The 10,966-nt window shown below is 49.4% G+C and overlaps 1 protein-coding gene across 4 annotated transcripts in view; it reads left to right on the top strand.

The window, feature by feature from the left end:
- The first annotated feature begins 7,659 nt into the window (after positions 1-7,659).
- The window catches only part of MAF (MAF bZIP transcription factor), a 190,183-nt gene continuing 186,876 nt past the window's right edge, over positions 7,660-10,966 (top strand). For 2 of the 4 annotated variants that reach the window (XM_064519735.1, XM_064519738.1), the window contains exon 1: positions 9,206-10,314. In XM_064519735.1, the coding sequence (XP_064375805.1) occupies positions 9,206-10,314 (1,109 nt within the window). Of the gene's footprint in view, positions 7,854-8,763; positions 10,315-10,966 lie in introns of those variants that run through there. The other 2 variants (XM_064519736.1, XM_064519737.1) reach the window with 2 other exon arrangements.

Genomic DNA, 10,966 nt, shown 5'->3' with positions numbered 1-10,966 from the left:
TTGCTTTTCATGAGCAAAGCTGGTCTTGAGAGCAGAGGAGAAAAATGCTGAAATTGGTGGCTGCATTTCAGATGCTTGTAGCATCTCATGTGCATCCATTAGGGAAGTATTAAACAAACATAATTAGATAAATTCTTTCTGAAAGATGGCTCTGCAAAAGGATTCAAGTGCATACCTACTCTGCGTCCTGCTTGAAGTACTAATGCTGCTCCACCGGTAGAAGCAAATGCCTTTTGAAGGCAGTTCAGAGTCACAGCGCAGTCGCTTGGCTTTATAGTTTGCTAGCTGCATGTCATCTTTGAAGGCTGGGAAATTGCAGTGGCAGGACGGTGATTCCCAGCCGAGTGAAGCAGACACTCGACACATTTCATCCCTTGCAATTAGGGGAGAAGCAGAACGGGAAAAATTCAAGCCGTGTTTTAATGACAGACCACTCCCTTATCGCGATGAAGTACAAGTGTCACTCGTTCAGAGATGTACGCGGGGACTGATTCTAAGCGCAGACAGTAATAAATGCATGAGAACTTAGCATGAAAAAAACCCACGCTTTTAAGACTTGGTTTATTGCTCTTAGTCATTTACACACATCCTTCTAAAGGGAGGAAGCTTAAATATAATCAAAATCTGTGTGCAAATTGCTAAGTCAAATGCTGCTGCTGTATTCTGTTCTCTTTTAATATCAGAGAGCAAACCTCATGGTGCAAAAAATACAATCTTGTGATAAAATGACTAATACATGACTAAAGCCGTGTTTCCATTGTGCAGGCATAGCTCTGGGGATCATTTGTTTTTCATGGTAGATCCCTCAGACAGTGAATTCCTCTGGTGGCTGGTATTATATTAATGACCAGGACTGTTAGTCACCTCAAGGGAGCTGAAATAGGATGCCACTCTGGTTGCCATTATTAATTCCAACTGCAGGTGTGAAAATTAATTTCATGGGTATTTTTATCATTTCCTTTTAGTTAAGGATTAAAGTTTCTGAACGACCCAGGCTCCGGATGGAGACAAAGCTGAACTGGATCTGCCTAGAGCTCCCATAACAGTGAGCTAATTTTAATGGAGGAGGAGGAAAAAAGGGGGCATAAGACTTTCCATCTCTCTCTTGCTGAAGACAGTTAATGGCACTGAAAGATATCAGATGTCATCATGACATACACTTCTTTGCACCAAGACTCTATAAAGCAATCCAGTAAATTGCAGGTTGTTTTCATTTCTGTGGAAGAATAACACATTTGCCAATAGTGGGAGAAAAAAGGGGAAGTTAAATATATCAAACCAAATCAAATGTAGCTGATTAGAAAGCTACAGTTTCCATTTGCTGGCACTCGCACTGTTTTCACATAGATTTTCTGACAGATGCTGCTATATCTACATAGTCAAGAAGACAGTTGCAGCAGCCAAGCTCCTGACACAGAAAGCCAACCTGGTGTCCTTGGCTCTAGGTGAAGTTTGGCCGCAGTATTTGGGGAACGGGAGGGGAAAGGGTGGGAGGAGAGTTGGTTCACCTCGGCTGGAGAGGGCAGGAGATGTCATCAACCGGGTCAGTTATGGAGGGACAGGCAAGGAAGGGGGAAATACCGTGCCCGTCTGCCCTGGCCTCTACCCCTGGTTAAGCCTCAGCTCCTGCCAGTTCGAGTGGCAAAGGTGTTGGCTCCAAAGCCGTCTAGCGCTCATTCACGCCTCCTCCTGCCAAAACTGGGTGAGTAATGCTCGGAAGATAAGCAGGTTAGGCCAGATTCGGCCAGGTAATTAAAGGCTGGAGGTAACGTAAGATCCTTACGTGCTCTCTGACGCACAGCTCAGCTGGGGTTTGGATTTATAACGCGTTGCTCTCGTAGCCACCTTTCATCCTGCAGCTCTCACCGCATCCGAGGCATCCCTGGGTAAGGGAGCTGCTCCGGAGCGGCGGCAGCTCTATCGCGCCGAGCTCCCTTCTGCGCCCGGGGCTGCCTTTATCGAAGCCTCTCTCGTTACCGTTGCAGGCCGGTGCTGCAAAGCCTTTTTGACCTGACCGCTCTAACCTTGCACCTCCTGTAGCCGTTTCCATCCCTGCAACTTGAGTGCTCAGTAGGTGGAAAAGCTCCCGTTTGGAATCGGCTTCATTTTACACCTCTCGCTGCGCCGGTGCAGCCAGCTCCGAGTGCCGGGAGAGGCCGGGCGCCAGCCCGTTTCTGCTGTAATGAGCCTTTTTAGGTCATGCAAGCCAAGAACCTTGTGTTGCAAAAGACCCCATCCATTACTTGAAGCAGTTATCATATTTTACTGTTTACATGGACTAAGGCGAGAGCGTGGCGCTCGGCCCATCGCAGGCAGCACAGTTTATCACCAGAAATTAATGAGTCTGTGCCATCGCTCGCTTCAAGACATTAAATCACAGATTTGTTTAAAATCTACTCGAGTTCCTAACTTTTAGTACAGAAAGTCCATCGCAACCTTTACAGTTACACATCAAAACACCACTTCAAAATCGTGCCCTCCTCACCACTTACTGGCGTTTGACTCTAAGAAAGAGGTAGCATGCAAAAATCCTTTATTTTTTCGTGCTGCCACTGTGACTGTTTCTTAGTGTTGAAACAACTTCATATGGAGCAGAAGGGAGAAAAGAAGCAATGATTTTTTGGACCAAAAATAGATACGAAGGCAGTATGCATATCATAGGACATTGTTGGGACAGCTCAGATATATAACATTAATATAATTCCCTATTCTCCTCATTCAACTAATGTTAGTCTTCAGTTTCTGTGAACTTTTCAGATAAATTTGGTGCATGAGTTTTTACCAGATTCTCTGTTTACCCACTTCAGCTACTTCCAGAGCAAATACCACATTATATAACTTAACATGATCATTCAAGTTATAAATGATAAATTCCACCATAAAGCTTGATAAAAATCTTTATTGCAATTTTAGGTTTTATTTCTTTCAGATAAATAGATTTTTGGCATCAAAATGTCCTTATTGATTTTTAAATTGAGGCAAAAGCCATTCATGAAAATTAGTAAACTAGGACAGGCATCATAAAACAAGGCCAATACAGACCTTGTGACACCAGCCTTCAGGCACCCCTTACAGAGCCGCACATAGCTTTTCAGCTGCACATCTGGGTTGTCTTCCGTTCAGCTAGAGAAAATATTTCTGGATCACACAAAGTTATTCAGTAATTCTAATATTTTACGAGCATTATAAGCAAGCTACGAAAATATTCGGATTGCTTAAGGGCAGCCGCTTCATTCTGACTCAGCTACACAGAATAAATTCAGGCGCTCAGGTGTAGCACTGATGCTGTGTCTTCCCACGCGGTGGCTGTTAGGCGTTTCAGAGGGAATGAAGTCGAAGTAGCTGCTCATACCTCGCAATTCCTAAAGGTAAAAAGCAAGCCCTCTCGGATACTAAGGGGAAAACGGACTAATACTACACAAAAACCAACTAAGATATGTGTTTAAGCGTGCCTTTTCAAACTATATTTGTTTTCTAATTTAGCAATGGAAACTGTAAATAAAAATGAACAGAGGTGGTGTATTCAGGGTCTGTGCAGACTGGCAGATAGGACACTGTGTAAGAAAGAAAACAAAGAGAGAGGAGAAGCAAGTTTCATTAACAGAGAATCCAACATAAAATATACTGGAGCTGATGGAGGGAAGGAAAAGACAGCCAAGATGTTCAGCTGCAAGTGGAGTCCAATTTGATGCTCAGCGTGAGTTTAAAAGGAAGATTTTCTCAGCCTTAAAATAAAAGAGCAGTATCAGATGCGTACGGGGCAGAAAACTGTAGCCACAGGAATGGATTGTACCAGGCTCAGGAAAAACCCAGAGTGGCAAAAGTAGCTCATTTGGCTGTGCTACGTCTACGGATATGCTCATTTGAATGCTCCCAGGAGGACTTGCTTTACACGTCCAGACAAAACATACATGCAGGATAGCACGCAGTAGGTGTTGCGCTGATAAAACCCGAGCGTAACGGAGATCCATCACCAGTTAACCGGGAACTTTGCCTTTGCCTTTCGGGGAGCAGACCTTATTTCCTGCCAGCACATCTGCCGACATCTCCCATTTTTTGCAGCGCCAACCTTTTGACATAAACAAATTGCTAACATCAAGGACCCAATCCTGCTTCCACTGAAATCAATAGACGTTTTGTCATTGGTTTCAATGGGATCGAGGATTCAATCCTGCAGTTCTTGAAGTCAATAGCTTTTTTTTTCTTTTCTTTTCTTTCTTTTTTTTTTTTTTTGCATAAGCAAGGTTGAATTAGTGCTGCAGGATGGGCCTAAATTATATTGATTATCTGGATTTAAAGCCGAGCATAAAAACAGGAGGAAGAGAAAGAGAGAAATGTTTTAAAAAGTGAGTTTAGAGCAACATGTGTTTCCTTGTGTGGAGTGGATCAGCAGGACCTCAGCCGGGGTGAAGGCTGCAGGACCCAAGAAAGCCTCAGTTATCCAAGTCTATCAGAAAACTATCGGGGGAGCGCAGAGAGAAGAAGTCACTCTGGAGATCCTTTTTTATCTGCTGCTTCTAAAGTAAACCTTTCAGTCACTGATTCTTTATTAAAAATAAACAAACTGTTGACAGAAGAAATCATTGTCATATATATATTAATTGATTCTACTTCTTTGTGTCTCCTTCTCCCTCTTCTCCGACACAGGGCTGTTATGTGTTTCTCTAACACTGCTGGCAAATCAGAATTTATTGTACATATGTTTGTGCTCCACTTAATAAAAAATATACCTATATTTTCAGATAAACTTTGTTAGTAATTCATGAGGTAAGTGACTATTTATGCTAATAAGGGAGAAATATATTCTCAAGCATAATGCATTACATAAATTTGAATGCAAAATGTTCAGTTATGAAGTAAATACAGGTAATGCAAATAGTAAATTACATCCAATAAAAATATATAAAGAATGTGTCTTCAAAGAGAGGGAGGCTTTTATTTGCATCTGTGAGTTGTTTAAAGAGAAAAGAATTAATAAATACTGAATTACTATGATGATGATTTAGCTCATAATTCACCAATCCATAATGACCCCTAGTAATCAGACTGTTGTTTCATATCCTCAAATATAAGGCAGGACTGTTTCCTCAGCAATTTTATTCCTACCAGATTATCTTGTCTGATTCTATTAATTCTCTCCCATAAATCTGCTAACAGTGATACGTGATTTACTTACCCTGGTAACTGATCTGAAGACTGTTAAAAGGATTTATCTAGCCCTGCACCTAGGAGCAGTTTATGCCTTATCGTTCTGCTACTCTGGAGAAGTCTTCCTGAAATCAATTAGGTGGGTTTCCCAGCGAAAGCCGGTGGACGCTGCTTAGTTCTGCACCATAAAACGAGCCACTAGACAAACAAAAGGAGCAGCGCCTGGGCTGCACGTGTCGCTCCTGCGACGTGTCTGAGTTGCAGCGAATTGCCCGGGGAGCCCGTCGAGCGCCAGCCTGGGTGCCACCGTCCGCCAAGGCGCTCGCCTTGGCCCGGCCCAACGCACACGCTGCCTGCGCTCCCGCGGCCGCTGCTGCGCGCTCGAGCCGGGCGCGGGGGGTTCACGTTTCACAGCCCCCCGCACGGTTTGTCAGCAAACGCGCTCGCAGTAAGTGCGCATCAGCTCGCCAGCCCGGGCGCCAGGTCAGGAGCCAGGAGCGAGCGGGGAGCGCGCTGCGCTGCTGAGCCGGGATGCTGGGAAGCCAAGCGCGGCGAGGGGCCGGGGAGGGACGCTGCCGTTTGCCACGCTCAGGGCAGGAGCGCAGCGAGCGCTGCGAGGGAAGGGAGCAGTCTCGGGGAATTGGCCTGCGATAATTGTGGAAGAACTGAAGACTGAATAGCTCTAATTGAAATGAAAGTGTGTGATTGTTATGAAAGAAACACTCTTAATAGAGGACTGTAAATGTTTAGACACCCATTGTGAATAGCCAAATAATAAAGAAAAATACTACTAAAATGAGAATTACATAGTGCAGGGAGGAGAATGTTGCTTCTGAAGGTTATCCAAAAATTGCTAATAATCTTTTTTTCTCTGGTTTGCTGAACACTAGAGACATTTTGGTGTGGCAGTTCTGTGTAATAATCACCCACGAACAATATTGTACAACTAATAATTTTGCTTGCTGCTCTGGTAGGTCAGAGCTCCAATGTAATTTGCAGCCCTTGCTTACACTGGTATCAATTAAGAGCCGGCACCCATTAGCTCACACAATTTCATACTCTTTGTCTATAGTTCAGAGTTTACTCAGTAAATTTACTAGTTTGCAAATGTAGCACTTTGAACGCTCATGTCCAAACAAACTATTTTATGGGGCTGAAGACACATTTCCAGAGACATCTATCAAGCGGGCAAGTGAAATACTACAATTGTACATTCTGGAAAGCAATATACCCTTTTCATCTAAAAATATTAGCAGGCATTTTATGTCTCACGTAGGTGAGAATGTAAAGTGATATACAGTGCCACATTCATCTTGCTCAAGAGAAAAAAAGAAACACAAATAGAGGGAATTGCACTGTCCTTTGCGGATTTATGCTGTAAGCCTGTAAGTTTTGTTGCTTCCAGCCCCGGGAAGCAATGGGAAAGCGAGCCCGAGTGGCTGAGTTGCGTTAACTTTGTCAGGAATCGCCGTCTGTAGGATAAACCTAGCAGATGTGCAGGGCTCGGTGTGCATGTATGTGTGCGCGTTCTGGGACTGCGCAGAACTGTAGTTTAATTTTTTCAGCGATGGTGGTAGCATTATTAGCTTTCCAGAATCCTATCTGTGCTCCTTTCTAGGTGTAGTTGTCTCCCTAACTTTGCAGTATGCCCTACCTTTCTCGGCTGTCAGGCACAGTACATGCTGTATGACTTGCAGATGTTAGTGCTGGCGCTCGCACTGATAATGGCATAGGCAGAAGATGTTATCCATTCGCAAACCCACCAGCCAAGTGCGATTTCCTAAGCAGAGATTCTTTGGCTATTGCAAATGATGATTTTCACAGTCGGTGAAAAATTACCCAGAGACTTGCGTGCACCTACAAAGTAATACCCTGCGCGCGGTTATAAATAGTAAACTCCAAGGAGGAAGGGACTGGGCAAGGGGAGCAGGGAAGGATTTGAAGTACAATGTTCAAGACGCTGGTTTAATATATGACCAAGTGTCAGAAGTCAGGTTTCTGAGAATTACTTTTCAGATAAACAACTTTATAGCCCCGCACTTAATCTTACTTACGAGAGACATCTCATTTATCACGGAATTACAAGTAACTTTAATTCTGTCGATATTCCCATAAAGCCCCGGCGGGAAAAAATCGAGCCCGGAGGCTCCGGAGACCGGGGGCTTCCCCAACACGACGCGGGGCTGCAGCCGAGCCGGGCCGGGCCGAGCCGTCGGGGCGGCGGCGCGGGGCGATTCGCCCCGCGCCGCCGCCCCGACGGCTCGGCCCGGCCCGGCTCGGCTCGGCCCGGCTCCCCGCGGTGCAGCCCGGCCGGGGACCGCCTCGCAACTGACCTTTCGACGAGAGATGGCGCTGTCGAGGTTTAAACCGAGCCGCTCCGCCGCTTGGCTCGTCGGCTCCGGCTCGCTCTCCGCTTCCACGGCCCCCCCCCGGCCCGGCCCGGCCCGGCCCGGCCCGGCCCGGCCCATCCCCTCCTCCCTCCCTGCGAGGGGAGGGTCGGGGGGGGGTTAAAGTAAATACAATTAGGTCTAAATGTATTAAAATAATTAGTCCGGGCCAGCCAGGCCAAGTGCGGCGGGGGGAGGCGGGCGCGCAAACTTCGGGGGCTTCCGCGCAGCGCGGTGGGGCCCCGTCGCCGGGCCACGAAGCCGGTGAGTGAGCGAAGCGCCGCGGCGGGACGCGCTGCCGAGCTCCGGCACCGGCAGGTACCGGCGCCTGGCACCGCTTTAACCCTTGGCTGCGAGCGGCCCGGAGGCGGCGCCGGGCTGCGGGTAGCTGCGGGACCCCGACGGGCTGCTCGCGGCTCTGCCCCCGGCCCCCCCGACGGGCTGCCCCCGCCTCGGCCCGCGGCTCTGCCGCTCCGCCCGCGCCCTGCGGAGCGGAGCGGAGTTTCTCCGCGCTCGGCCGCGGCCCCCAGCTCGGCCCCGCCGCCGGGGCAGCTCCCCATCGGGCGGCCCGAGGGCAGCGGCCGCGGCGCCGGCCCGACCCGGGCTTTGCCCCAAGCTGTCAGCGCGGAGAGGAGCGGAGCCGCGGCCGGGCTGCGCTGCATTGCGCTGCATTGCGCTGCATTGCGCTGCGCTGCATTGCATTGCACTGCATTGCACTGCACTGCACCGCACCGCACCGCACCGCACTGCACTGCACCGCACTGCACCGCGCCGCCCCGGCGGCCGGGCGGGCGGGCGGGCGGGCGGGCGGGCGGCGGCGCGGGCAGGCAGGAGTTAAAGGCTCTCCCCAGCTGACAGTCAGCTGATCGGCCCTGATTGACAGCGCCGAAAAGTTTCCTTGTTTCTATACTATTATGCTAATGAGGGCTGGGAGCGGGGCAGCCCATTGGTCCGCGCGCGGAGTCAATTTCCCATTTGAAATGACGTCAGGACTGCTATAAAACTCAGCAATGCTTTTAAACTCTCCTGCTGGATGAAACCTTTAAAATATTTTTCATCTTCTCGCTGTAGCTTTGGGGTTGAGTTTTTTTTTCTCTCTCTTTTTGATTATTATTATTTTGGTTGCGATATTGACTTTGATTTTTTTTTTTGTCTTCGGTCTCTTTTCCCTCCTCCTTTTTTTTCCCCGATGAACCTCTCTTCTCGATTTGCACTTTGCACGAAAAAGACCAGAGGAAAGACACCATGAAGTGTTAAAATAACAAAACAAAAGCAAAAAAAATTTACTTGCAACAACAACAGCTAACAGTTCCAGCTGCAGTTTGCAAGCTGCAAAAGAGAGAGAGAGGAGCGAGAGAGAGAGAGAGAGAGAGAGAGAAGGGAGGAAAAAAAAAAAGCCCTTCATGCAAAAGGCGAATAGAAAGAGCCACTCGCTCTGATGCATCATCAGCACCGTAGACTCTGCAAAGGATAATAAGGAGCGAGAGGAAAAGCCGCCGGTGCGAATTGGAGCGGAGGCTGCGAGGGGCTGGCGGAGCGAGGGAGAGGCAGGAGCGAGCGCAGGAGAGCAGATACCGCAAAAAATCAAGCTGGCTCACCCGGTGGCAACTCAGAGCAGTCCCCTCGCCGCCGGCGTGCACCCTTTCTGGAGGACTGTCAGCAGCAAAAGGATGGCATCAGAACTGGCAATGAGCAACTCCGACCTGCCCACCAGTCCCCTGGCCATGGAATATGTTAATGACTTCGATCTGATGAAGTTTGAAGTGAAAAAGGAGCCGGTGGAGACCGATCGCATTATCAGCCAGTGCGGCCGCTTGATCGCCGGGGGCTCGCTCTCCTCCACGCCGATGAGCACGCCCTGCAGCTCGGTGCCCCCGTCCCCCAGCTTCTCGGCGCCCAGCCCCGGCTCCGGCACCGACCAGAAGACCCACCTGGAAGACTACTACTGGATGACGGGCTACCCGCAGCAGCTCAACCCCGAGGCGCTGGGCTTCAGCCCCGAGGACGCCGTGGAGGCGCTCATCAACAGCAGCCACCACCCGCTGCCCGGCGCCTTCGATGGCTATGCTAGAGGGCAGCAGCTGGCCGCCGCCGCCGGCGCCGGCGGCTCGGTGCCCGGCGAGGAGATGGGCTCGGCGGCCGCCGTGGTGTCGGCGGTGATCGCCGCGGCGGCGGCGCAGGGCGGCGCGGGGCCGCACTACCACCACCACCACCACCACCACCCGCACCACGGGCCCGGCGGCGGCGCCGGGCACCCGCACGCCGCGGCGCCGGGCGGCGCGCCGCCCTCCTCCGCCTCCTCGGCCGCCGGCCCGGGCGGCGGCGGCGGCGGCGGCGGCGGCGGCGCCGGGGGGCTGCACCACCCGCACCACGGCCCGGGCGGCGGCGGCGGCGGCGGCGGCGGCGGCGGCGGCGCCGGGGGGCTGCACTTCGACGACCGCTTCTCGGACGAGCAGCTGGTGACCATGTCGGTGCGGGAGCTGAACCGGCAGCTGCGGGGCGTCAGCAAGGAGGAGGTGATCCGCCTCAAGCAGAAGAGGAGGACCCTCAAAAACAGGGGCTATGCCCAGTCCTGCCGCTTCAAGAGGGTCCAGCAGCGGCACGTCCTCGAGTCGGAGAAGAACCAGCTGCTGCAGCAAGTGGAGCACCTAAAGCAGGAGATCTCCAGGCTGGTCCGGGAGAGGGACGCCTACAAGGAAAAGTACGAGAAGCTGGTCAGCAATGGCTTCAGAGAAAACGGATCCAGCAGCGACAACCCTTCCTCTCCAGAGTTTTTCATGTGAGTGCCACAGCCTTGCCACCTTAACTAAAAGTTCTCCGTGTGAGTTGTTGTTGGGGGCTTTGCTAGAGCGACAACCAAGCTTGCCACCTCGTATTACTTTTTTTTTCCTTTTTTTTTTTTTTTAAGAAAAAAACCTCAAAACAATTTTAAAACAAAGTTGTTTTTTGGGTTTGTTCTTTTTTTTTTCTTTTTTTTTTTTTTAAGGTGGGCTGGCTCCTTGTTGGCCGACCTCCAGTGCTACATGAGTTTCTTTTCTGTTTATTATTATTATTATTATTTTTTATTTTTGTGGGGGCTTGCTGTTTTTTTTTTTAAATTTAAAAGATCCAACTCGCCACCAACTCAGTTCTTCATATGAAGCTTGCTCTTCTTTGAAACCTGCCATCCACATTATATATATATATATATTTTTAAGTTCATGAGGTTTTTTTTTCTTTTGAGCTTGCTGTGTCCAAAAAAAGTCAGATTTTTTTTTTGCCATCCTGAGTTCTTCATATGAGATTTGAGCTTTGCAAAAAGAAAAAGAAATAAAAAACAAAAAACAAAACAAAAACAAAAAAATACAAAAACAATGTGAAATTTTTAGACTCCAGCTTGCTGAGTTCCATCAGTTTTTAGCGTTGTTGTGCAAAACTAGAGATATACCTAG

This window comes from Dromaius novaehollandiae, chromosome 13, assembly GCF_036370855.1.
Source record: "Dromaius novaehollandiae isolate bDroNov1 chromosome 13, bDroNov1.hap1, whole genome shotgun sequence".
NCBI classification, from domain to species: Eukaryota; Metazoa; Chordata; class Aves; order Casuariiformes; family Dromaiidae; genus Dromaius; species Dromaius novaehollandiae.
The sequence above is the reverse complement of the archived record's forward strand: the minus strand, read 5'-3'. Positions and strand labels throughout refer to the sequence as shown.